The sequence below is a fragment of the Hetaerina americana genome, unplaced genomic scaffold, assembly GCF_022747635.1.
Source record: "Hetaerina americana unplaced genomic scaffold, ioHetAmer1.1.p SCAF_3, whole genome shotgun sequence".
Classification (NCBI taxonomy): Eukaryota; Metazoa; Arthropoda; class Insecta; order Odonata; family Calopterygidae; genus Hetaerina; species Hetaerina americana.
In genome coordinates, this window is record NW_027286874.1 from 89,643,844 (window position 1) to 89,666,711 (window position 22,868).

The 22,868-nt window shown below is 38.4% G+C and overlaps 1 protein-coding gene across 1 annotated transcript in view; it reads left to right on the forward strand.

Moving 5' to 3' along the window:
* The window catches only part of LOC139689987 (uncharacterized), an 80,844-nt gene that overhangs the window by 51,666 nt on the left and 6,310 nt on the right, over positions 1–22,868 (forward strand). Inside the window, exons 2-8 of the mRNA XM_071587151.1 lie at positions 11,342–11,534; positions 14,339–14,510; positions 14,849–14,945; positions 16,659–16,841; positions 16,981–17,024; positions 17,163–17,397; positions 19,529–19,600. Of these exons, the coding sequence (XP_071443252.1) occupies positions 11,351–11,534; positions 14,339–14,510; positions 14,849–14,945; positions 16,659–16,841; positions 16,981–17,024; positions 17,163–17,397; positions 19,529–19,600 (987 nt within the window). The 5' untranslated portion in view covers positions 11,342–11,350. The remainder of the gene's footprint in view (positions 1–11,341; positions 11,535–14,338; positions 14,511–14,848; positions 14,946–16,658; positions 16,842–16,980; positions 17,025–17,162; positions 17,398–19,528; positions 19,601–22,868) is intronic.

A 22,868-nucleotide genomic window follows, 5' to 3' on the forward strand; every position in this document is an offset into this window, starting at 1 on the left:
CTTCCTTCCCTTTTTTGAGTCCCCTCTCTTCGCGCCGTGCAGCGTTCGCTTATGATCATCATATCGTAGTTCAATGCAAGTTGAATTCAGAGTAAGATCGTCGTGATGTAAATTGGAGAGGTTGCATTTATACATTACGTTTACGGTAGAAGCTGTGGAATTTGTGCGGCCGTTTGAAGCCCATTCCAGCTGGTATCGGTGGTATCGACATAGTCGTCGTAAATGACCTGTCTCATACTCCAAACATGTATTCCACCGCCTAGTTTACTTGTCATTGTCATGTATCACGCTGCTAGGCGCATCGTAGTACGTGGTCGCATGAACATCACCGATGGAGAAGTCGATACGGCGCAATGTCACGCAGCCGGACCCTCTCCCTCAAAACTCTCTCTTTCCTTCACATACACGCACACACTCCCTCTCTCTTTCCTTCTTCGACCTTTTTACTTTTATTATAACCGTCTCCTCCGCATTTTTTTCCCCTATACACCTTTCCTCCGCACGTAGCCGGCCGGCTATGGCCTGGTGATTTCTTCCTGATTCCCTTCCACGGTCGAATATGAAGTACGTCGATCAATCCCTCGAGAACCCATCCCGGGGTCGCCAAAGGTTCAGTGTTTTGCAGGGACAGGGCGGGTCCAGCGGCCGGAAGCACTTGACGATGACTCAGGGTGGTGAATTCGTGAGTCAGTGCTCGATCATTTTCCCATACGGCACACAGCAAAAGTAGTTTTCTTCAAATAAATGTTTTACTAATCGAATTTTTTATTTGCGTTTGTCTCGTTTAAATTAATGCCTTAACTTTTAGAAAAAAACGTATTTTCGTGATGATTTCATTTTCGTCCGTACATGCTTGGATTTTACCACAAATTGTATGAAATATCTTCACGCCGGACCGCTACTCATCCAGGCATTACCTGCAAGCAAATATGTAAAATATTCGATAAAATTATGTGAATAGAAATTTAGCGTGGCTAATGCTGTGTATAAGCGGCCCAAAAAGATCGAATCGTAATGCCTACCGTTGGATTGTATAATCATGACATACCCTTGACATTAGGTCTTGTGTATGTAACCCTCCCGTCTCCATATGTGAAATAGGTTTTCCTCCTTTTATGTTGCCTATAGCTTTGTCTTGGACTGTACCAAAAGTACAGCCATAATTAGCATGAATAATGAAGAGGTATTTATCGGTATGACATTGACATATACATGTATATCTAATTTCTCGTCGTATTCTTGCATTTGAAAAGCATTTTCAGACGATGCTTGCTTATTTAACTTCTGTCTGAAACGCAGCTGAAAAAACGATTTATTATAGGTATAAATAAAGATACAACATAACTTACCTTTAATAATACAATTCTGTCGCACGATTTTGCCACAATAATAATATTAGGAAAATAGAATTAATCATTTTCGATTAGGAATTAACAACGAAACGAAGTCATTTATTTTTATATTATCTATTTTACATAAAAGACAGCCCTAAATTTGAACGGATATTTGAAATTTAAATATATTAATTTATTATATATATGCATAATAAATTTTTATTTAAAATAATGCCTTTTCCCTGTTGTAAAGTTTGTGATAATTTAATTTTAATCATGCTAACCAGGTTTTCGGGTTAAAAGTTTTAGGGATGCAAACCCTTGTTGGCGATACGTGGATTTAATCCCTTAATACTCGTACTTAATACTCGCCTATCAAAAAGTGCCTCGTGGAAGCTGAGTTGGCTATGCCAGTATTGACGACTTCTCAGTTTTGTTGAGATCCGGAAGGTAGAAAATATGTCCCAAAAGAAGTAGAGGTATCAATTTTTCCTCTGTGCCCAGTTTTATTTTCTAGAAACCCTCTTATATTGGCATATGATTGTTTTCAAATTAACTGAATGTAATTTTATGAACCTCTGCTCAATAAAATATTTCATTTTTTTAAATATGAGCCACTTCTGTGGCAATGGAGCACTCATTTGTCGTTCAAAATAAAGGAGATCTTTTTACGCTGCCATATGCCCTTTATAACTCGGATAAGTGTTATTTCGTTTCATGGAATTCTAAGTGGCCCTGCAAAGGGCTGTAGGTCTGAGGATAATGTTGATGATAAGGGCAAATGCTATTCTAGTTGCTATCAAAGTCTTCCTCCTTATGAAATAATGTTACGTATTTAGCTGATACGTGCATTTTTCCTTTCTCTTGTAGACAAGCATCCCTGGCTTTTTCCATCTGACTCTGTGACGCCTTAACACTTCACAACTTTTCGTTAAGAATTTATCTGTTTATTCGATCCCTGATATTGTTCCATTATTCTTTGTGCCATTCAAATTAAGGTTTTTTCCGCAATTTTCACCGCGTTGTTGGTCGTGAAAAATACGTATTAGTCGGATCCCATCGGAATAAAGCAGAATATATGTACTTCTGGAGTTTTTAATTGGTAAAATTGGGTTGAGCATGTGGAGGGTTATTTTGTATATCTACTAGTATGATTGTCCATGCATATATGATTGATATGTACGAGTGTAGATGTAGATGGTATAGATGTCTATGTATGATTGGCTGCGTTTTATAAGATGTGGCGTCATCGCTTGTTTTCTCAAGCCCCTAACTACAGTAACATAATATTCTTTCCTTCTCGTTTGCACCCCTCCTTTTCTCATCTCCGTCAAAAGCATTTTGCCCGTAAGTCTTCGTTGCCTTGAATGTTTTAATATCAAAGATTCCTTTGAATAATGTGTCCCTTTCTTCGCATAGTCTTTACCTTCGATAGAAATTTCATCATCTCTTCTCACATTTTGCAATATGGTCCTTGAAGCGGCTTCTCACTTTTCTAGCTTCCATTTTCCCCCGAACGAGCTTAATATGTTCTTCGCTTACTTCTTTGTTGTTCCAACTCTGGGTTTCCTTGATTGCTAATCAATTTCAGTCTTAATTTTATTGTTGCCACCATTCGACTTTTTTTTAATTCTTGAACTCCCCTTTTTTGTGTCAAGATCTGATAAGTCCTCCTTGACCTTTGACTTTGCTGATCGTGGGTAATTTTTCGTTTCAATAGTTTTGCAATCAATCTATCTCGCAAAAGTTGTTTTTTATGACTAATGATGCTCCTTGCAGAATTCCCAATACTCCTTTATGACATTATTTCGTTTCATTCAAGTTCATATTTTCTAAATTATTCTACTGTTTCAGGCTTCACTTCGTGGAAGTATTTAATATCCATGCTAATAAGACTTTGTCCATATTTTCTAACCGTTTTTCCTTCATGGTCTCTTTGACCCAGCATTTGTTTTTCACTTTTTACATTATTTACCACTTCTGCGTTGTCTTCGTAGACATCTTCCTTTTCGTTGGCCTCCATGTTTTTATAATCTAGTCAGTAGAATGTAATTGGCCAACCTAACATCTCTCACCTCAAGAAACTTTTACTTCCCCCATTAACTATTTTCGGATATTATGCAACCTCTCGGATTTCCGTCAACATATCCGATGTGTGCGGCGCAGTTAGTTACTCTTCACTTTAATCGCGCTCCTCTCTGGGTCATTTCAATTCACTGGTTCCGAAAATATCGACGTCTATCCCGTGCATTTCCACTTTGGAAGTATTCCAGTCCATCGAATGACCAAGGAAACGTAACGTGTTCCAACTTCCGATCCCAAGTAAAATGCGCATTTGACGGATATGCTCCCCCGGGTATCCGAAAGGAACCTGGCCTCCCTCCGGAATATTTTCCTCTTCCATGTGTTTTGTTTTTTTTGGGTCTAATAGAAAAGACTTCTGTCCCATTAGGATGAAATGGCTTCCCCAATTTTTCCTCTCCTAAATTTTCGGCAGCCGTCAAAGTAATTTTTACTCCGCATATAGTTGACGCAATTTATTTATTTAGAGATGAGACCTCTGTGGTCGCTACTCTCACTCGTAAAAAGCAGAGATATCATCGCCTACGGGTCGTCGTAGGCATATTGATTGGCGGCATCTGATAGCCAAGTCACGGAACTTACGTAGTAGTCTTGATGTTTAACTTACCTCCCATGTGCCCCAGTGCATCAACCTTTGCCACAAATGCTTATGCGTCGATTACCTTAACAAAATTTCGCAGGAAACCTGTGTGTGTGTGATAAGGTGAATCACCCTCTTATTTCTGGTGTATGCAGTCGATGGCAGAACAATGCCCAAGCCCTAGAATTATATGCAGATAGCTGTAGTTAGGTAGTTTTTCTCTAATTGTTGTACAGGGAGCCAATGTATCCAAACGCCTTATTTTTACATATGTTATTACTTGTAGCAATCGGATTTTTGTTCACAAATATACCTCATGAAAACTTTTTCAAGCGATCTAAAATCTACGGTTTTTAATGCGGAGTTCAAGTCGTGTTAAGGCCAGTCACCTCAGACTACCACAGATTCGTTGAAAATATTATCCTTGCGTCATTTCGTAATGACTTCCCCTCCATTGTATTCCATCGTGTGCCGAACATAGCCTTTGAGATCAAAATGATTCCTTCCCATCCCCTACCGCATTAATGATCGAAGAGAAGGGTGCCGAATTCAACACTTGTAAGTTACTTTTTCGTATGGTATTGTGGATGCGAGTTTGAAGTCACATATTTACTTTGGCTAACCACGATTATTTCCCTTCATATCGGGTAAAGGCGACCGCGTTGGGAGTTTTGCCCATACGCATTTATCAATCCGTTTATCGAAAACGGTGAAGAATGTATTTTCTGAACGCGAGGGACTCCCGTTCCAACATTAAATACTGCGGCGGAGTTTCCGATGTAACGTGGTGAACTTTTAAATTATTTGTTCGCTCCCTTGATGCTTTTTTTTCGCATAAGGGTTTTTAAAATATCGGCGGTCTGTTTCTTCAACGTGATTAAGTGGGCCTATCACGTCTTACACTCCGCCAGTGATCACGGTCAAGTTACTTCCTTCCATCTTTTGTGTAGACGACGGAATGACCTGACATAACTGCCTTTTACCTGATTACCTGTTCCCGAAGGTTTCATTACGCATTTTTCCCTTATTGGTTATCATATCGCTTAATATACTAATATATACTATGATAGATTTTTCTGTCTTAGTTTGCTTTATCTCCCACGAATGATGATGGCCTCCAAATTTGACCGACCTAATATTTTTCATTGCGATGACAGAGTTTTCTTTGTAACTAACAGTATCTTATGTGATCGCAACTTTCTCGTACTTCGAATGCCTGGTGTGGATGCACCCCATGCCACACACCACGTCGATGACATGCACGGTATTAATAAATGTACCGCCGGCCCCCACATCGTTGACTTCGATATTGCTTTCACTCGTAATAACGTTGATCGACACTACGTTATTAATTACTTAAGTTTTCCAAGCCGTCTTAATTAAGACACCGGCTGATTTATACATACACGTCGCATACAGCCTTAATGTGCAGTCGAGCAAGGGGCTTTTCTATCACTTATGCTTTTCCTGAGACACCTCGCCTATCGCTGGAATTTCTCACCTTGTCGACATTCCGTTACCACTCAGCAGAATGCGAGACTTTAGGGGATGGTCTCCGTTGGCACCCTACTTGAAAATTACAGGTCTCGCCAATGGCTGCAAGGTATAGAATTCGGGGACTGGCGTGCCAGTAGTAGTAACCTTGTACAGAGCCGACTGCATTCCTGGGGGAAGGGTGCGGGTTGAACTGGGGGCAGGCAGATATGATCGGGGGCAGAGAGGAAGGTGAAAGAGGGTGGGGTGGGGGGGCTCTCATCGCCCGAGGCGGAAAACCCTTTTTATGTTTAGTTGGCCCCATTGTGGACCTGGGGTGTGGGCTGGGACGCGAGAGGAGGTTTTAGGCGAGGTGAGATTTTGGAAAGGTAAAGAAATGGGTACGGCATCCCAAGGGTAAGAAGCGTGGAGTAGGATACGTCCGAGTGAACCCCTCCTACCTTACGACGAAATACAACTTTTAGTCGCACCAGTCTTTCCATGTGACACACGAGGAAAATTGCCGCACTAATAATATACATAGCACGTGTAGTGACGGACTTTGTGGCGTAATGGTACGTTCCCGAAAGATTAAGGCACGGCTTCGAGATAGCAATTCAGGATTCGAATTGAGCTTCACCTTATCTTAACCATTTTCCTTGATGTTCAGCGATAACTGGCGTTAAGTGAAGTCTCGGCAGTGACTTGAACATTTTGAAGTCATACGATGCAGTCTTAAAATCACTCGTAATACGCGGAAATTTCGGTTAAAATCGGAATCATCCTCTTAAATATTAAAATATTTTTTTTAACCTTGAGCAGAGTGTTGTTTTCGTCACGGAGTGGTTAAGAAATGCAAGCGTGTTAAGTGTACGTCCATCCAAGTCCGACAACATCTTGAATCCATTAAAAACTACCTTGATGCGTGGGGCTACCGAATAATATAGAGGTTGAGTACTATATTGATATCGAAATCTGAGAACAGTTGTGGTGTGTAGATGTTGTAAGAACGTCCAGCCAAAGATAATCTATTTAAAAGTAAAAATCCCATTTGAGATGGGTTCTTGAAAAGGAATTCAAGCATTCGTAAACAGTCACAATTAATTCTCTGGACGACATTTCGTCGATTTTTTTTCGGTGATTTATCGAGTGTTTCACTTCGGTTGTAGAAGAAAAGGCGTAATCCCACGACGAACAACTTGGTTTGCAAATGGGACACCCGATTGAATGGTTCAAAGAAAACGGGTTTTCTCTCAGAACTTCATTGATGAATCTCTTTTTGTACATTTAGCCCAGTGACGCTTGTTACCTATTCGTTCCACACCATTACACTCACGGGTGGTAATAGTATAAAAATGTTCAGTTCTGATCACCGTAGTTGCTGTATATCGTTCCGCGATACACAGCAATTATGGTGATCAGAATTACATAAGAATGCCTGGCTCCGAAGAATGGCGGAAATCAACTGTCTCTAATTATATCTAATTATCGACAGCTAGCGTCGTGATGCAGTTGTGCGAATGTTTATAAATTTACTGGATTTTAGGGGGGACACACCTTTAAAAGTTTATTAAGCGTGCTTTCTAAGTTACCGAACGTGAATATATTCTCGAAAGACGTGCCTCCATCAGAGTTCACGCATTTTTTTTGCCTCTCCAATAGTGATGGGTGTAATCGTACCATGGGACTCGAATATTACGAGTCGTGAACAGTATTTTATCGTCTGACTCAAACGGTTGGACTCATTCCGCTGGAAAAATAGCGTGGGCGTAAGATTTATTGAACTCGGGACGGAGGGTAGGTTGTCTTCGGACAGCCCGATTAGCCCCCGCCGAGTAGCTGTGGGAGTTCCCCGATCGCCCCCGCGCGAACGGAAAGGCGGCCGGGGTGGAGAAGGGGGCGTGGCGGAAGGCGGCGGACGGGCTCGGAATGGCCGCTCAAGTGTCCGGTCCTCCAGTCTAGCACATACCTCGTCGGAGGACGTCATGGGGGAGGGGTTGAGGGAGGTTGGGGGAGGTTGGGGGCGGATGGAAAGAGAGGGAGGTGTTGGGTTAGGGGTTGGGCCGTAAATTGGAAGGTTCAATATTTTCCCCCAAGGTGTTGTTCGCCGAACAGTTTATTTTAGTTCCCGTATATCGAGTTGTTATATTGCGCAGTGCACACTCAGGACATATCCCATTCTTTTAATTGAAATTACAATCATTTGTCGTTTCCAAAATAATTAGCGATATATATATATATATATATATATATATATATATATATATATATATATATATATATATATATATATATATATATATACACACACACACACAATAATGGGCTGACAATATAACACAAATAGAAAAGAATAGACACATTTAAAAGAATTAAGAATTTCTTTTAAATGTGTCTATTCTTTTCTATTTGTGTTATATTGTGTCAGCCCATTATTGTGCCGCTCGTGTGAGTTTTTCCGTACAATCGTTATATATATACACATATATATATCAAAACCGTACACCGCCATTGATAGGGGCAGTTCTCCCACAAACTATCCGTTTTTAAATACTCTGACGTTTTGGAAGATTCTGTATTACGATTCATAATTGGGGCTTGGGGTAGGTTGAATTTCATTGAAATTTTTTGTTGCCTTGAAATTTTATTCTCACATAGTTAAAGCCTAAGTCTTTCAAATTGCGTTGTTGCTCGGTGTCGTCAAAAGTAGGCAGTTTACATTAAAAGTATACAACGTACATCGATACATCGTGGTATTTATTATATATTCCAAGAATGTTAATAGTCTATGTTCACTCTGTCTTTTGGCTGGTGGCTCGTGTTGGGTAAAATGGAGAGTAAGAGAAGATAGCCAGAAGGAATAGGTTTGGGCGGAGGAATATGAAATTTATTGCATGTGGTTGTTTTGTGCTTGTTTATGGAACAACATCTGTATGTCGTCATGCCTCTCGCTATTTACGTTCTCGTCGGCGTATGCCATTGAGCCATATTGTCTGTTAATCGTAAGTGGCGATTGATGTGAATTTTTTGTTTGTGTTTTCGAGTTTCTTGTGCCTCTCATGTTCTTTTTTATTCGCACATCCACAGCGTTCAGAATCCTAAACAAGTTCGGCGTCGAAGTTGTTTTCGATGTTTCTGTCATCGAAGGAAAGTAATGATGTCGTCATTAAAATCCTTGACGTTACTGTCTACCGCGGCGAACGGACTTTCGGCGAGAGAATAAAGAGTACTTAAAATCCATTTGATACGGCGGGCCATACACTTCAGTTGTCACTTTCCTGAGGCCACGCAGCCATGGGATTTTTTCGTCGACGCTTTTCCGAGACAGTCCCACTCATCTGAATACTATGACGCAGGCTTTTGCTGGGGAATCACCTCGCACATGCCACTTTGAATGCAACTTGTAATCATGAAAATGACATGTGGACCTAGAAATGGTAATAAGGTTTGTATGTTTAATTAGCGTTTCACAGAGGTAGGACCTTCGTGATACGGGGAACCAAGCCTTTAGCTCATGTTTAAATCAGGCTTTGGTCTTCCTTTCCTCGAAAAAAGGAACGCACCCACTAGGCATTACTTGAGCTGAAATCCCATTCGTCTTAGGTCACGGAGGAACGACTATATGGGCCTGGCATCTCAGAAAAAAATGCTGATTTCTATGGAATATGGCCTGCGTTAACAAGGAGTGAAATGCGGTGTTACGAAACAAGATTCGTTGCCTCCACTGCCTTCTTCACCTAGTGCATGTTTCTTTGGAATAATCAAAGTGTTGCACCCTGCTGCGTAGAGCTACCTGACGTTTATTATTCAGGGTGAAACTTCAAAGCAATGGGGTCGTTCATTTTGACATTTAATTGCGATTTGTTTAGCTAATATATTAAATCCTCTTGGAAAATGATTTTCAGTTAAAAAATTGCCATAAAATTAGCTATTTAGTCCGAAAACGAAGATGGAATCGCTGAAAAGTTACCTTCAAATCTGGGTTGATCATTACGCCATCCGACATTTCCATAATTGTCGTCTCAGGTTTCGATGCGAGGGAACGGTTGCGTCTTTCATGTTAAACCCACACAGCGTCGTGGCGGTACAATGAAGGAAACGGCGTTGCAGGTAATCCGTTCACCCTTTCGATTTTTCGCTGTTTGTTAATATGGGATCAAAGCAATGGATCCGATGGATTGAATACCATATAAGTGCGGGTGTCCTTAGGTGTATGAATCTATCAGGAGGAGTAGTGAAACGAGCGATGATCGAGCGCATTATGGGGGGGGGGGGCAAATGTTGGAATGTCATTCCGCCGATGCTTCCACTGCCCTCAAAGTTATTTTTAAGCACACCGGATCCGAATGAAATTTTCCATACGAAGGAATGCGCATCGATCGGGTGATGATTCATTCGTGCGGCGCCTATAATCTCGAGTGCAAGTTAGTGGGGTGGGGAAGCTCGCCGCAATCTTCGCGTGATGCTGAAGGGGGAGTAGGGAGGAAAGGAGCGGTACCTTTCTCCTTCCTTTGGCGACCAATTTCTCTCTCAAACCCTCTTGACCTCCTCCCCCTCCGCCCCACCATTGCTCCAGTTCCGCCGCTGCAGCCGCCGCCACCCCTTTCTCTCCTTCAACCCCCCCTCCCCCCCGCCCATCGAAGCATTCCTTCCTCCCTCTCGCCCTGAGACGTATTGTTCCGGCTCCTAGGTCGACAGTTGAGAGCACGCATTCCTCGGGATATGGCGTCACCCCATCGGGACGCTATTTGGTGGTGCACATTCACGCCTTTTCTTCAGTTTTCCTTCCTCCCCATCAATTTCCCCATCATCAGATTCTTAAGGATTTTTACCGGCTGCAATATCGTATCGACTATGCTTGGCGTATTTATTGAGCCGAGCGATAGGGTTAGGTGGGACTTAACAATCTCGCCTGGTCTAGACAAATAAGCAAATCAGATCCCTCCCTCTCTCTTTCCTACAATAAATGTTGCTGATGCAGAAAACAGTTTTATTTGCCAGAAAACAGTTTTGTTCTGGTAAATTGTTTTGGGAATGAGGGAGTGATTTCTTCTAAATTAAAGGGGTTGTCAATATTTTATGCCAGGGATTTTTCTATCTTCCCTACCTAAAGATTGTCACAAATGTTCAACTTCCCTCTAACATTGAAACAGCTTTTTCTTAGCCACTTCAACTAATGCCAATAAATATGACTAATATGGACAAATATTCCCAAAAATATTACACAACTTTTGCATCATTAAGAGAAGTTAAAAAACTAATGAAACATTAGTTTAGTTTTGATAGGTATTGATAGAGATCACCCAATACTAACCCCTGCAGTGTGTAATATTCACATGTCTGGGAGAGGGGGAGGCAGTTCCTTTCCCTGTGCCTTCTTTGATTTCCTAGAATGATCTGGTTCCCAAAAAACTACACAGCTAGCAAGAAGCTATGGGTTCATGTAAACCTCCAGGACCTTTCAGTCATTGGCCCAGCTCTCTACCCACTGGACTTCAATGCTCCATAAAAGTCATGAGGATTTATCTGATAAGGCTACTCTGCAAGTCTTTAAATACTGAGGTCTCACATTTAAATCCCAATAGCAATATAGTTTTTGGTGGTTAAATAATTATTATTTAGGTGCTGTGAGACAGAATTTGAGAGCTTCAAATAAGCTTCAACTATTAAATGAGAACTTGGAACTATGGACTCCTGAGCATGTGGCATACACATCCAACTCAGGTTTTCCCTCCATTCTCTCTCTGCCCACCTTCCTGAAATCTGGCTCACTTCCTCATTATCCCTGATGTTAAAAGTTGCCCCAAATGTCTGTGGCTTCTCACTAACGGCTTTTTTATGCAATTAATATACGAGTCCTTTTCTCTTGCAGGGATCCACCATGGCATCCAGCTCTGTAAGCCAAGAGGATGTTGATAATGATTTTGAGTTGTCATCTCGCCGCACACGCATTAGGACAGCCAGAGCCTGCAGGAATGCCAATCCCCCTCCACCCTCCACTGCTCTAACATCCTCCTCTTCCATCACAGCGATTCCTCCATCTGCTTTGGCCTCCCGCATCAATGGTATGTTCTTCTTTTAATTTTTATCCTCCTTCCTTTGGTTTATTATCCTTTTTTTATTAATAAAAAAATTAAGCATATCAACCCAGAGAGATTTAGATCGGTAAGTGGTTTTTGATAACTTACATTAACAGCTTTGTGGTTTGCATTCTTTTTTGATTTTGCTCTGGTCACCTACGTCACTTGATGTGACAATTGTGTTTAAGACTCTTTTGTTATGGTAGTTTCAAAGTGTTGGTCGGAAAAGTGAGTTTTACCTCTCACTGCATATTGAAGAGTCAGGTTAGGCCCTGCCAAGTTGTACATTAAAACTGGGATGTATTTCCGTAAACTATGCATTTGTTTCAAGGCTCATTTAGCTGAATATATGTGCATACTAATTCTTATTGCCTTGGAAGATGAGGTGCTCCATTGTTAGTCCATTGTTTGCCCTACACATGAAAGAAGCAAGGATAAGGAAGTGTCAGAATATCATCTTCAAGAATGTTGGAATTAATGTGGCCTAGTACTAGCAGAGTAGGAAATATACGTAGCTTGGTCAGTAGACTAGAACATTAGCCTATTATTAAAAATGTAGACTAAATAAATATTTTAATCATCTTTAGTTAAAAAATTGGATGCAATTGGAAAGTTAAGAAAAACAATTTTATTTAATATGGCTTTAGTTTATTTTGTCGCATAAATTTAAGAATCCCCATAGCATTGACTATAATCAGATACTCTGAAGATGAATTCTGCATGTCCGGGTTTTCACCGCGTTGTTGTTTGAAGCCGACAACAGTTTCGCCGAAGTTTCATCCGGCGTCTTCAGGTCGATAAAATCTACGCAGCCATATACTCTGAAGATGTTCAGATCCTACTGGAACTGAAATATTTTTCTCTCCTAATATATTTCTTGTCTAATTGCACTATTATGACTTTCTTCTGGTGTGATAATATTTAAAATACTTATTCATGAAGTGCTTTTCAAATTCAATATGTAGAGCTAAGTTCATTGACAAACCAATTGCTATATGCTCCAATGAGTAAATACAGTTGATCAGAACTAAAATACGGTGTAGAAGTTCTAAGGCTGAATCAGGAAATGCTTGACTCAACTTGGTGTTCTGTATTTGTGGCAGTTAAATTCTTTTGAGTGTAAATTGACCAATTTACAAAAATTAATGATCAATATTTGCATAAATTATATAGTATATAAAATAGACTACATTTGAACAAGGCTATGATGCCCATGCTAATATAATTGCTACCTGGACATATTATGTAATCCCATGTAATAAATTAATTAATGGTACTTGTGTGTATTGGCTTGTCATCTGAAGGTATAGTTTTAGACAATTCATGGGCGGTATTATTTTCAAGAAAGTGTTTCTGATGAGTTCTGTGATTTTAAGTTGAAATCTGGAACTGGTGCAGAATTTTGAGCACATCTTGCTACGTTAACCCAATCGTGGTTTAGTTTGCTCCATTCTCAAAAATACAGATGTATGGTTTAGGAATTAGGAATGACCACAAGTAGAAATGAGTCAAGGTTTGCAGGAGAAAGACTGAGATGGTAACTAACAACACCCAGTTGAAACACCTCCACAGTACCCATGAAAAATGCTAGGATAAACAGATATGTTGGTCCAGTGAGAGGGCATCAAGGTTAGACGTAGCTTTAGATTATAACTCCATCATATATAGGAGACATCCACGAATCCATCATATATAACCCATAAACTCCAACAATCACCAATACAGGGATTTTGAGAATTTTCAGAGATTAGGAAAGTAAGAGCACTTAATAAAAAGGTATGAGAAAATTCTTCTTTAGTAAGGGAAAAATATACTGACCATATGAGATGATAGGAAAGTTGTTAATGAAACTAGAGGAAATCCAGGGAATGTAGAAAGAAAACAGTGAAGGTAATTCAGTGATTATGATAGGGATAAGCCAACCAGTTTATGAATTGAAAGGGAATGTGATATAGATAAGGACAGGATGAATTCAGGACTACTTACTACATAGCAAGGTAGAAAGGGCACTGTGGGAAATGAAGTATTGTTAAACAATAGAAATTGATAATATTCCAGCAGAAGTGCTGGAGAGTTTTGGATAAAAGGAGATAACAAGTATCTTTGGACATGTATTTACCACTTATGGAGGAGGAGTTGTCCAGAATCCAAATATTTGATTCTCAGTGGGGAAATCCCAATACTAAATTGTACATTTCAGTTGATCTGCATTTCTCTCAGTATTATTTCTTCAGTTACAATTTTCACATGCCCTATGTTTGTTTAAATCATCATCAGACATCAATAAAATTTAGATTGTGCTCTGTGGGTGAAAGATGAATTAATATTCAAGTACAAGTGGGATGCCTGAGACATTTACAGGAGACATAGTGACTTACAGAATGCCTTAGTGCTAAAATTTGCCCTTATGTTTCTGGGACTGCTTCATGACGGCTTTTGGCTGCAATTTTAACAATAAAAGTTTAAATGCTTTAAATTTGTTGTAGTGTAAAATGGCGTTGATAATTTAGTACTGTATGATTTTATAATTATATATCACATTCCAAGTGACCCCATGAATTTGAATATGAGAGTAGCAGAATATATAATTGTCTGATTGACAAATATCATCAGGAGTAAAAATAAATAAAACAAAATGTTAGGCAATATTTTACTACTCTTATTGTAGTACAATGTTAGAACAGTAATATTAACTATTTAACTTCAAATGTGATTATAATATGACATTTTTTTAAATGCTTGACATAATATAAAGGCATGCATTCATTTTTATTTTGCCTAATCCATAGATCATCACAGTCTTGGCTGTGAAGTCGATCACCCTGATGATGGAAACATTGATGGGACTGGCAATCTTGGGTCATGCTTGGGTGGTGGAGAACTCCGGACCACAGAAGGAGGTGATCATAATGATGCCAGCCCTAAACCTCTTGGTCGAGCTAAAGAGAAAAGAGTAAATAGGTTGGTATTATATAATTAAACATAAAATAAGAAATAGAATGCATTCATTTCTGGTCCATCCAATTGAGCATTCTTAAGTGTTGATGATTTGCAGCTTTGTCTCTTGAACTAGATCATGATCTAAATGGAAGGAATATTTTTGTGGGTCACAGAAAGGTCTCTATTTCATAGTGACTAAAGATGTTTGAAATATTGGAAATGATATAAACGTAAGGTTGCTCTCAGAGAGGTGTGGGAAGGGCTGTGATCAAAAGGTGATTTTGTGAACCATTAAATGAAAGCTTTTTTCTCTGTCACAAGTTGTCCTAGTTTGGTTATATAAATCTGCTTTGCTTCAGGGCTAATCATCTGAACAAAGGCAAGCAACAGAGAGATAGGCGGAAACTTCGTGAGAAAAGGAGGAGTACAGGAGTGGTCCATTTACCTTCTACTGAGGTAAGTTGTTTTAAATTTGGTATTTCACTTCACTGATTTAAGAAATCTTACCTATTTCTTATATCTATCTTTATAACCAGGGTTAGTACAGTATTCCATCCATTTTTGTGTTGTTTCAAAGTTATCCTTGTCAATAATAATTTAAACATTTAAAAATGAAAAATGATACCTTCAGCATCAATGTGGGACAAAATAAATTCAGTGGGACCTTGTTAGTATGTTTTTGAAGGGGACAAAAGAACTTAACATCCCAACCAGGAAAGTAAATAAAACATTTGAGGTAATCACAATTGGAGGAAAATAGCCGTTATAGTTACAATTATTTTTTAAAGTCCTTGTATTTATCCCTTCCTTAACTCTGTACAAAAATGTATAAACTTAAGGAAATTACTACCAATAAAAAACTAAATTAAAATCACCTTGATTCATTGACCAAAAGAGAAGCTTTTAAGCTAATTCATTCAGTCTTTCCTAGTGTTTATACTGCAAGAAAATGGCTGCTAACCTATATATGATGCCAGTTAGTTGTTTTGAAACCATTTTAATATAGCTTTACTATAGTTAATATAATTTTATAGCTATAGTTTTGACAAATCTGTAAAATTATCATATGCAGATTTTTTAAAAATCCATAGTTTAAATTCACATAAAAATATATCCAAGGTACTCTGCTTTTTATTACTTGTCCTGATATTTAATATTTTTGAGTTGAGCCTTTCATGGAGATTCAAAGTACTGTCTTTGCTCCGACAATGCTTATCAAGTAACTGTGTGTATGCCAAATCCTGGACTCGACTCCACAATATGTACTCAGCTGTTTTCCCATGAGTGGGCACTGACTCAAACTCAATTTCTTGTTCTTCATGAGCAAGGAAATCCTGTTCGAGATAACATAAATATTAATTAAAAACAATCATATGGCAGGAGACAATTTATTTATCCTATGGTAGGTGACATCAATATCACAAAAAGTGAATTTTTACATTTATGATAAAAGAGAGGAACTTGACCCCATTAATGCAAGTTCAGTGTACTAACCAATCCATATAATGAATGCCAACACTCCTATTAATTACTGAAATATAGTATTAAGTTTGTTTGGGAAAATGTTCGAAAACAGTCAAAATGGTGACAATGAAAACTGGTTTGAACTGAAATGCCAACTGAATTGAACTGAAATTGTCAAAAACAGAAGACACTTTAATATGAGCTGACTTTTAATAGCACAGAGTTTGGTGAAGCTATACACTAGAATTCAGCTAACACTTTGTCAAATGTTTGATACACTGTGGGGAAACTAAGTATTTAAGTTGACAATCCCACGCTATGCGTTGATGACAGATTACCTTCCTTCATGAGAAACTATGAAATACACTTAATCAGCTGTCACCTTCATTATTGCACATTTATTTGAGCATTAAATATAAGTGCGAATTGCTGCTACACAACTACACTGTTCCACTCTGCATGTTGGTCGATCCACTTTGGTCCATTTGAATTTGAATTAGCAATGGTAGGGAAAGGACTGGATGGGATCATCAGTAAAAATGTTTTGCATTTAGCTCTACTTTTTCAAATACAGTGAAGCCATCAAGGTCAGATTAGGCTGTTACTGGTTTTGAATACCTTAAATTATGGTCTCAAGCTTTATCTCAGCTCTTCTAGGGAATTCTTTCCTTAAGTGACACTTGTGTCTCCTGGTGTCAATTCCAGTCAACTGGAGGGAGCACTGGCGAAGATGAAGATGAAGGTGGTGCAACTGGAGGAGTGATCCCACAGTGCCCATTGGCAGCAGAGACCAGGCGAAACACTCACCACAATGAGCATCTTCTTTTGGAAAGGACAGGTGCTCCTGATGGTTCTGCCCCCTCAGAAGCTAATGCCATTGATAGCGAGGTACATTGAATGAGTGAAGTTCCCACTTACATGAGTTTTGATGTTTGGTTATCTTGATTTTCCATGAACTCTTCAAAGTTAAGCAACTTTTCGCTTTCTTTCCATGGTTGTAAATCAAAAACACTTTTCTTTTGTTTAGGAACGAGTCCCAGTGAAACAGTTCACACAGAGGAGGAACAAGAGGTATGACATGTTGATTTTATTGACATAATACTGTTTTATTCATAAGTAATGCACAAGTCATTACTCTTCCTTGGAGTTATTTTCTATTTGTGCCTGGAGATGCATTTCCTCTCACTTTCAACTCCTCTGCCACTGTAGCCCTTCTGACTTGGAAGCTGATGATGAGGACAACCAGGAATTTGACAGCCTCAATCAGTCCGACTCGGCCACGGGCAGTGCTCCTCACCCACCCACGCCCACGGCAACAGTGGCTCCTCTACCTCCTGCTCACCACCCGCACCACACACACCACCACCATCACCACCACCACCACCATCGGCATCAGAGTGGGTCTTCTCAGTCAATGCATTCCACCGCTGCTAGCAACACCACGGTTAGTTTTGATAGATCTTTTTAATGTCTGACTGTGACTCTCAGAATATTTTATGAGTCAAGTTGTGTAGCCTTCCTTTGTTATAGGGATTGGTATTTGTCATTTCAGTCTTCCATCATTTAGACTCATTTGTTTACTTTTGTTTTTCCATTTGTGCTTAATTCATTTGGTAAATGTTTTCTTGTTGTATTATTTGGTATTAATTGATAGGCCAGCATTGTTTTTTGTTTCTAATTTTAAAGGTTGTGTAGCATTTTCTAAGGCTACCAAAATAAACAAATTTTAATCAGTCCAAGTGTGACTACAATTTTGTTTTTTCTACTTTAAACGTTAAATTATATACATTAAACTCTTGATTACCCGTATGCTAATGGATGCATAATGAAGCGAGGATAATCAAAGTACAGGGTTACCATAATAATTGGAAAATATTGTCATGATATAAGCAAATATATACTGAGACTCTCCTTTTTCATTGGATGTGATCAGTTCAAATTTTTCATCCTGAGAAAATACTTTCATTTCTATTTTTCAGCCATTTCATTTGGGTAGGGTTAAAGATTTATAAGATCAGAGCCAAGAATGTAGCCAGGAAAAAATAACTGTCGAAGGGCGAATTTTAAAAAGGATTGCTGTGGAGGATTTCTATTAGACATTTGATACCAATAGAACTAATGCAGTGTAGGTAATTAATGACTAATATGTTGCATAGTACAGTGTTTTTCCAAGAAACTGTGGGAGATGCCATGACTGTAACTTTTAATTGAGTCATCCAGTAAATGTGCATTACAGTGATCACTCATTACAATGCCAGTTGCCGGTAACCACGCATTGCAATTACAATGTGTAATCACTGGCAACCCTAAGATGTTAGCGGAATGAGTGCCAAACACAAACTGAAATACCAGGTGCGCAATCACTCCAGGTATTCCCCTCTCCTCGTCACACATTATGTGGAAAGTTACTCTTTAAGCAAGTTATTTTCCCAGCCTGTACATTTTTATTTCTTTTGCAAATTACTCGTCGTACAAGGTGCTCACTAAGCAAAGTTCCACAGTATAGGTAATTAGCAATGGGCAAACACTTAATGGCATGTAATATCATGGGAAAACTTTGAATGTGTGTTAGTTTGTCATAACAGCAAATTATGACTTGAAAATTCATTGTAGCCATTTATGATTCAGTTAATCCATATTAAAAAGTAAGGAAATCTCCAATGCTTGTGCATATGCCAGTAAGGGACTGCCATTAGCTTAAAATTATGCAATACTCAAAATAAAATAAAAAACCATGTATTATCTTTCTTCTTTTGCCATTGAATGCTTTCCAGCAACCAATAGGCTATGTAAATATTAAATAGCATCTCTTTCTTGCCTGAGTGTGAATTAATTGATTGAATCAAAACAACCAGTTTAAATTCCCATTAATGTTAACCTTGTCATAGCTGCAAACCTAAGAGTTCTAGATGAGCAATTGCCCACCTTGAATTATTACTGGTCAAATAATGGCTCTAAGGTTCATCAAAAAGTAGGATAGGAAAAGTGGTGGTTCAGTTAACTATGACCCTTTGGGTGATGCCTACTCAATAAACAGTTCATTTAACATGTTTAACGGTGAACCATCAATTCTTATTTGTATTACATGATGTGAATTTTTCTAAAGCATCAAATTGATGGATGGAAAGTTGGAGTATTTATGAGTAGTGTGATGTCATATTTTTAGTGATCCGGTAAGTCAAAGACTCGTTTATATTTTAATTCCTGGGTCAAAACAAGTTCCCTGTTTATTTTTATAAATAATAGTGATTTGATTAAAATAAAGAAATGCATGATTCTCATCTTCTGATTATGGAACTTCAGGAACTCTACAAAATATTAAATTAATGTAGTTACTGGTTTGGTATTTCTTGAGATATTTCCCTTAAAGTAAATTGTTCGAATGCAATTCTTAATTAACTTCAGATCTTTCTAGTGACATATGAGAAATTTTTTTGTCATTATCTTTGTTAAGATACATAAAAAATATGATGTTATGCAAAGGCTGTATTTGCACCATTCAAATTAAATGCCTAGGCACTAAAATGATAATTTTAAGTTCACTTTGATCAAAGTATGCTCTCACTTTTCACTAGCAGGTGCAACAGACAGAAAGGGTGCCAAATGGAAATCGACCTGGTACACCAACTGGTGAAAATATGGAAGAGGTATGCTTTATCAGTTTCATAGCATTTTTCCTGTAATATGGTATAATTTTAACTTTGATGCAGAGAGCATAAAATGTTGGGATATAGCTCTAAACATTGTCAACAAAAAATTGAATTATTTAGAGTAGTAAAAAATCTGGTCAATAACATTTTATGAGGTGGCTTTGTAGGAATCTCAAGTAAGTAGGAATGGGATGGATATTGTGCTTATTTTTATGTTTATATTGTAGTAGATATATGTATGAAGCTAAGAATTTATTGGAAAACTTTTATGCTCATCAAATACAATGGTTGTCTTACAAGTAATGCCCAGGTTTAACCAATTTTTCTGATGTTTTATTTGTTCCATTGCTAAATGTGTTCATTCACTTTTCAACCTAATAGTCACTCTAGTATAGCATTTGATATGTTTTGTGAGATACTAGATTTCAAATACCTTTGTCAAAAATATTTTTCACTAAGTCTTTAAAGATCTTCCAGATGTTTTAAATTTTTGCCTTCTCTTGGCTCTAAGAAACTTCTTCAGCTTCATGAGCTGGTCCATTGAAACCTAGTCCAATTTTAGGCTCAAATGGTCTAAAACCTCCCATTTGAATTCTTACCGCAGATGTTTTTACTGGCCTTTATGAATGAGCATTGTCATCAAGAAACATCAAACCCTAAGGCCCTCTTTGCAGAAAGTATTTCTTTGAACTTGCATGGTTTGATGAGGAATGGGGATGATGCCACTTTAGCTGCTGGAATTTGTTTTCAGGTGTACCATGATTGACCATCGTTCGTTCTCCTGTAATGATGTGGTCCAAGAATTCATCAAATTCTTATTCATAATGCCTTATGAATGTTAATGTTCTGGCCATATGAGTCCCCTATTGTGGTCTCCCGTAAGAAATCATGGGGCCCACCTCACAGACTTTGTCCAGTAATCAAGGTGTTTTTAATGATTTTATGGAGCAGCAACTGAAAAACTTCCGGGGAATGCTTATGGTGTTCATCAAGTTTGATGCCATGGCGTATGCCTTTCTGCGATCAGGGATGGGCGACCAAAGTGCTCCTCTTGGTAGTGCATTTTTTCTCCAGCCATTAAGCTTTTTGTATGAAATTGGATTTTTAATTTTCATCGTCATGTCAAATAAGCTTAATAATGGTAAAACTATAAAGGCTTAAAAATTACTATTAGCCAAGCTAAATGTAAATAATGAATTCCTGCTAAATTGTTGTTTGCCCATTGTGTAAACTTCTGCCTCTTAAACTGAGGTAAGCATCATGTATCAATGCCATTATAATGAAGAAATGGATAGGTTTTGTGAATGAGTACATAAGGAGATCATAAGAATTTGATGTGACTGTGCATTTCCATGATTAAGTGCTGCTTCTTTTGTATTATTATTTACGCAGTAGGTATAGCCATTAGAATGAATTTCGTATTCTTTAGAACTTTAGGTCATAAAAATGGTATTACAAGGTTCTTTCCTATTTATTTAACCATCAATATTTTAATACATTGGAAAAGCATTTCAAGTGTTCTACAGTATTTTAAAAGATTGAGCATTTTCTTTTTTTGATAAAATGTCTGTATTGCATTAATTATAAATAGTGCAATAACCTCAAGAGCAGCATAAAGTTGAATTTTAGGCCTTAGGCATTTATAATTTTTTTTTAATAACAAAAATCCCCAACATGACCATTCCCCACACTTTCCCCTTCCAACCAACATTTCCTAACAACTTCTCCCTCCCTACTTTTGACTGTTACAATACACACAGTATATATAAGACACCACAAATGAGACTGCATCATTCCTTCTCTGAAGAGGACTGCTTGGCAGTCGAAACACTGCGTCAGTTTCTAGGCACCTCCATTACCTTTCCTTAAGTGTGAGTTACAGGACTAACGTCGGAGGAGATTACACGGGAGACTTGTTTGGGTGAGTGAGATTTGCAAGGGTTATGGTGTTTACACATACCCAAGCAAGTGAGTGATTGGCGGTCCACTAGCGCAGGGAGAAATCCCTCGTAAGCCCTGGGTTTGTGAGTGCTTGAGACTAGCAAGGATCAATGCTATTTAGTACATCCAAGCTGGAGAATGCGTGATTAATTTGCATTTATTTTATTATGTGTCATTGGTGGGCAGCTGGTGCAGGGAAAAATCTCTTGCAAGTCCTGTCTGGGTGAGCTTGATAAGGGAGGGTCAATGCTATTTGGTACACTTGAGCCAGATCGTTTTTGTTATCGTAATTTTGTTTAATCATTTGGTCTGTTCTAACCCCACTATATCATTTTATTTTGAAGTTATTTTTATTTATTTATTTTTCCTCTCTAATTTCCCTCACCAATCCTCTGCCCACTATTAAGAGCACGGCTGGGGTTGATTATTCCCGAATGACTTTTATCCTAGGAGCACAAAATTTAATACTTATCGTGTGCATGGAAAATAGAATATGCAATTGAATATTGGTTCATATTAGCAAATTGTAGAAATTTACTTAGGATTGCATTATTATTTTATCAGTTATTTAAATTCAAATATCATTTTTAGGATGGGAGTGGGTATTTGTGGGAGCTGAACATGTGAGATACTTGACATCTCCAGCTATATCTGTGTCCTTAGGTGAGAATTGTAATTACAGGGTCCGTACAAAAGGTATCAGGGCTGGTTCCAAAAATCTAACTTTATCGCAGTTATCATTACAATTACTTAATAATCTTCAAAATACATTCCTCCTGCATGATACACTTAGTTTGGTGTGTCTGCCACTCGTCAAAAGCTAGCTGAAAGTGTTTCCGTAATACTTTTGAGAGCCTTTGTCGTCGCCACGTGAACCACCTTAATGGAATCAAACTGATATCCTTTGAGCTCCCTTTTTATGCACGGAAACAAGAAAAAGACAGATGGAGCTAGGTAGGGGCTGTATGGGCGGTGAGGCAACATTGCCACACCGAATTTAGTTCTTGCAAAATTTCCACCCATGACAGTTTTTATTCCTCGCTCAAGACTTTTGGCACCAGCTTCGCGCACACTTTCCTCATCGCAAGATCCTCTGTTACAATGGTGTGGACAGTTCCGACTGAAAGGCCTTCTGAAAGGCCTGAAAGGTTTTGAACTACAGTATTCAACGTGAATTAAAGTTAAGTTTTTTTCCAAAAGGAAACCTCAATAATTTAGACAGGTAATAGAAACCTGAAGATAATTTGAAATATTCATAAAATTAAATTGAAATTCAACATTAGAGGTATCATGATTTTATTCTTTATAGGGAAATATCAGCATA